Source organism: Salvia hispanica, chromosome 3, assembly GCF_029641045.1.
Source record: "Salvia hispanica isolate PSC_SH4W2 chromosome 3, Shi_PSC_v1, whole genome shotgun sequence".
NCBI lineage: Eukaryota > Viridiplantae > Streptophyta > Magnoliopsida > Lamiales > Lamiaceae > Salvia > Salvia hispanica.
The window spans coordinates 15,450,405-15,455,574 of record NC_142694.1 but is presented as its reverse complement, the minus strand read 5'-3'; the positions used below and the strand labels follow the sequence as shown (position 1 = coordinate 15,455,574).

At 36.7% G+C, this 5,170-nt stretch overlaps 1 protein-coding gene across 1 annotated transcript; it reads right to left on the bottom strand.

Moving 5' to 3' along the window:
* Positions 1-710: 710 nt before the first annotated feature.
* LOC125209323 (MATE efflux family protein) lies at positions 711-4,850 on the bottom strand. The gene is made up of 8 exons (XM_089068758.1): positions 4,503-4,850; positions 3,722-4,263; positions 3,542-3,628; positions 3,030-3,086; positions 1,813-2,051; positions 1,391-1,509; positions 1,218-1,307; positions 711-919 (listed from the first exon to the last, which is right to left on the bottom strand). Exons 1-8 carry the CDS (start codon positions 4,797-4,799, stop codon positions 863-865), a joined length of 1,488 nt encoding a protein of 495 aa, XP_088924884.1. The 5' UTR covers positions 4,800-4,850; the 3' UTR covers positions 711-862.
* Between the last annotated feature and the right edge of the window lie 320 nt (positions 4,851-5,170).

Here is a 5,170-nt window from a genome sequence, read left to right as displayed (position 1 = left end):
CATGTGGCCTTAAATTAGTTGTAGTTAGCAATTAAATGATGAGTTAGCAATTGATCACTCTCCTAATTACGTATATATCAACTTTTATTATTAAGATTACCTGTCGCGATCTTGTATTTCCAAATCATATAAAGCAATAAAAATTTTAATGAAAATATTAATACAACTGAATTAATTTAATATAATAATGATACTATAAATTATTCCTGCTTGGGTCATTTTTTTTCTTTTATTTTTTATTGTATACTTTAATTTGGCAATACCCATATGAATTTTGGGCTTGGAAAATTGGGCTGTTGTGTACGGCATGAGTATTGAATCTAAAGCCCGTGAAAGAAATAACCATGCTTCTTTGTAGACATCCGCCGGGCCGGAAATTGGTTCAGGTTCAAAACCGGCGGATTTCTACCAATTTATTTCCCGGTTTTGAGCCGAAATAGCTAGTTCACGGTTCAAAAATATCAAAACAAAAGTGGACCATCCAAACGGTGTAACGATTCAGCCCGTTTACAATTATTTTGATTTCAAATTATGACCACAGACCACCAACCCGATTCCGGGTCAAATCGTCGCTTGCGATTTAACCATGCATCTCTACTTCTTTGCTATCTCCTATTAATTTATATATATTTGATACGATTTAGTTTATAATTGTGCCAATACATACAAATGTTACTAGTTTATAGTTTGTACAAGAAATAACCAAAATCTTTACAAAATATGTAACCTTAAATCCAATCCAATACATCATCATTATATATGAACTTGAATTCTAGGTGTCACTTAAATTACAATTTTAGTAAGTACTTGAAGAAGATATTATTACAAAAAAAATTGATGTTGGCCCTATCTCTTTATCAGTTTATGCAGTGTTTCTTGAATCTGACCACTTGTCCACATGCATAGTTGCCTTAGCCGCCTGCAGAATTCAGACATACATTATCAAATTGTGATCAATAATAATAAGACACATTTGAGCTATTTTTTTTTTATCATTTTTCATTCTGAAAAATATTCCTATACATTTGTTTTTTTCCTTTTATCTTTTCTATATGTCTGAAATATACCTTTCATGCACCTAGACTATTTACTGGTACACTTTAACACAACTACATTTTTTTTCATTGACATAATGTATACAGGAATGACAACCAATTGAAATGTTTATTTATAGTAACACACAGTAAAAATTAAATAATACTATTAAAACTAATTACCTCTTTTTCCCAGTCACATCTTATTGTAATAATAGCAAGTATTAGTGTCTGAACTGCAGTTCCACCGAATATCATACCAGCCCAAATTCCCTGAAAAAAATAGGAAAAAATTAATCCAATCCAAAATTGTTAATTATGTGTATTAATTTCAAAATTATGATATGCATACATACCATAACTCCTTGGTCAAATACCCATCCCATCAAAACTCCAAGTGGAACTCCCACCAAATAGTAGCACCCTAGGTTGATGTATGCCACGTATGATTGCCATCCAGATCCAACGGCCACCCCTTCATCATTCAAACACCTTCTCAATTTCATGTTTTCAACATGCTTTTTCTATTCAATAATTACGATGCAAACATTTATCAACTCTGATTTAGTTAATAATTTTGAATGTGAAAGAACATGCAATGTGTACATCAGGACAGTAAATATTACATTTAATAGGATTGTGTCATCCATATCAAAGTAAAATCAAAACACATGTGATCAGTACAAAATTTAATGACATTAATTGAATAGATACTTAAATAGATATATATTATGAATGGCCACAAAGTGTAACAAATTTTATGACAAATATATCTTACCTGAGAGAATTGGTTGAACACTGTTGAGAAGAATTGTGAAGGCTAAGAGAAGAGAGAGGTGGGAGACAGCTTCTAAGACAGGTGGACTTGATGTGAAAATGAGAGCAATCTCATTGTGGAATATCATTATAAGTAGCCAAAATATTAAACCAATCACCAATGATTCACAAACTGATACAATGGTTGCAAATCTGGCTCCTTTCCCATTCCCTGCTCCTAGCTCATTAGCCACTCTTACCCTGCATGCATTTCCAAATGTATCGTCAGCAATCGAATCACATGTACTAAGAAAGCGAATCGACTGTCCCTTCGGGCACTAAATGGTGAAACCTCATTTTTTTAACAGAGAAGTTAGGATATCAAACGTCATCAGAGTAGAACATAAACAGTTCGATTGTCACGTGATGCGTTCAGTTACAATTGCAGAAATATACTTGCTCCTCCTTTTTCTCTCTTTTGGTAATTATAATTGATTGTAGACACCGTGTGACAAACGATATGTCTGGAATATTAATTATTTTACCGACAACATAAAGTTTGACCAAATCAAGCAGAGATATACTAAGCGATCAAGGGGTAGTAACTCATATCACGGGAGGAAACTTCACGCAGAGTTCTATTACTATTAATGGGTGGCTCCGGGATTTCTTATGGGCACAGGCATCCCAGGTAATTCAGTCTTATGGTTCTTCATTATCTGCATATGGCTTTTTTTTCCTAGGTGCTCACTTTGTATGGGCTTTTAATTTAATGTTTCTATTCAGTGGACGTGGTTATTGGCAAGAACTTATTGAATCCATCGTTTGGGCTCATAATAAATTAAAAGTTGCTCCTGCTACTCAGCCGAGAGCCTTGAGCATTGTACAAGCATTGATTGAGTACCTTCTTGAATAACTTTCTAGGTCCCTCCATGTTTTTATTGAATAGTTGTTCAATTTACTAACACATGTCTCAAATTTTCTAAAACATTGGTCCCTCCATTTTTTTTATTCAATTTACCCACATGTCGCAATTTTTATTCAATCAATATATGACCAGCAGTAGTGATACATGTGTCATTGCATTGACCCTAAAATATGCTACAATTTCAGTCTAGTAAGATATTGCCACAGTAATGACTAAAGAAATCCTGTGTTTAGTGTTTAATTATAGATTTGGTAGCATAAATTATTAGAAATCATAAAATATAGTAATTCATAAAAGGTAATTGTTTTTACCCAGTTCCAGCAAAAAAGGAAAGAGGAATCATCATTTCCCAGCCATTGATGTTCATGCTGCAAATACACAAAAAATAAATTATATAGACATATACTAGGACTACAATTTATCAACTACAAGACATACAATATGTAACAAAATACAGTTCAATATATATTTTGTCAATTTTTATAGATATAATTAAGATAAATATGAATATTCTGTACCACGGGAGAGATGCGACAAATTAAGTTGCCCAAAGAGAAAAAGACAGTATTTGTCAAGGTTGTAGCAATGTTGAAGACAAATTAGAAATTGATAGTCACATTTAAACTTATATACTATTCCTAGTATTTTCTTAAACTTCATTTTGTTCTATGACGCAATTCTATTCATTAAGTTTCGATTCGTCGTCTACTTACCACACAGATAACATATCAAAATCGATCGTTCACTATACTACTTTTCAACTTCGTATTGTTCTATAATGCAATTTTAATCATTAAGTTGTTACTCTTCGTAATCTACTTACCAGACGGATAATGCATCAACTGCGATCGTCGCGTTCTTGAGATTTCCGGTCATCACAATCAGAATCCTATAGTACCAATTCTCCAGACTAGTCCATTTCAAGAAAAAAAAAATTAAATCAATATTTTATAAACAAAAGTAGTCAAGATAGATAGAAATGAAGAAGGGGAAGGAGAAAGACCATAGCATGACGCCGGAAGAAGCCGAGAGCTTGAGGAAATCCCACAGACCGCAAAAGGCCTGGGTCGAGAACCCGGTCCACGTATGGGGGCATCCGCCACCGACAACGTAGATGAACTGACCAAACACCGTGATCCACCACGAGATGTTGAGGGTGAAGGCGGTGGCCACGAGGCCGAGGCTGAGGCGGTAGACGAGGAGGTAGCTCATGAGCACGTGCACGATAAACGAGACGAGGTTCACGTACGCGGTGACGCTGTTCTTGAGCTGGCTCTGAAGGAAGCGCTGCAGCGGGAACGTAAAGGCGAAGCTGAAGTGGAGCGGGATGAAGACCAGCGCCACCGTCCCCGACAGCTCCGCCACGTCGTCCGGCTGCCCCACCGCCTTCAGGATCGGGGTGGCGTAGAAGAAGAGCGGTAGCAGCGCAACGCAGCACGCGAAGAGCACGATCCACGACCGCTGGAGGTAGATCCCCAGCATGTAGTACTTTTTCGCCCCGAACGCCTGGCCGCATAGCGTCTCTAGCGCGCTCGCCATGCCTAACTGCCATCATTACAGACCAAACATGAGAATTCAGACCGAATCTAATTCTCATCATATTTGACCAATTTGACCAATTAATATGTTGGAGGAAAAACTAATATGTTTTAGTTTGACATTTATTGCTATATCACTATTTCTATTAGTTTAATTTCATAATGAAAATACTAATGTTACAAACTCCTCCTAAAAGACCAGTCTATGACATTGGAGTCGGTAACGAGATGTTTGGTTCGGATTACCAGGAGGCCGAAGTCGAAGCCGACTATGACATTAGAGGCGATGGACATGGCGGCGAGCTCGAGGTCGCCTAGGTGGCCGGCGAAGGCCTGGGTGATGACGAACATGGTGTACGACGTCATGCGGCTGAAGATGGCGGGGCCCACGATCCGCCATAGCTTCTTCGTCTCCACCCAAACTCTGCTACTCAGCCGAGGGTTGTCTCCATCTTCTTTTTCTACTAATTCAGTGCTCTTTCCTCTGTCTTCCAACAATGGTACCTTGAGCTGTGTTTCACCATTTTCGCTTGTGTTTGACATTCTCTCTCACTCTTGACTGACTGAGAAGAGAACAGAAGAGAAGGGAAGAGAAGAGAAGATCTTGTGATTAAATAGCAAATTCTTGGACCTCATTACTCATCAATTCAATTCGTATTTTGCTTTAATTTTTTATGGCCCCACCAAATGCAATTGGTTGTTTAGTTACCAAAAGTGTTTTGAATTGAACTACCAATATTTGATAAGAATCAGTCATGTGCTCATTTTTAATACTACTGCTACTGTGTCAATTAAAAATATTAATAATCAGTGATGTGGTACGTTTTACTACTATAATTGATTATGTGCTATGTCGGCTAACAAAGTTTAATTTGTCTGCAAATTTTTAAAATTTTGCATAAATTTTGCGTAAA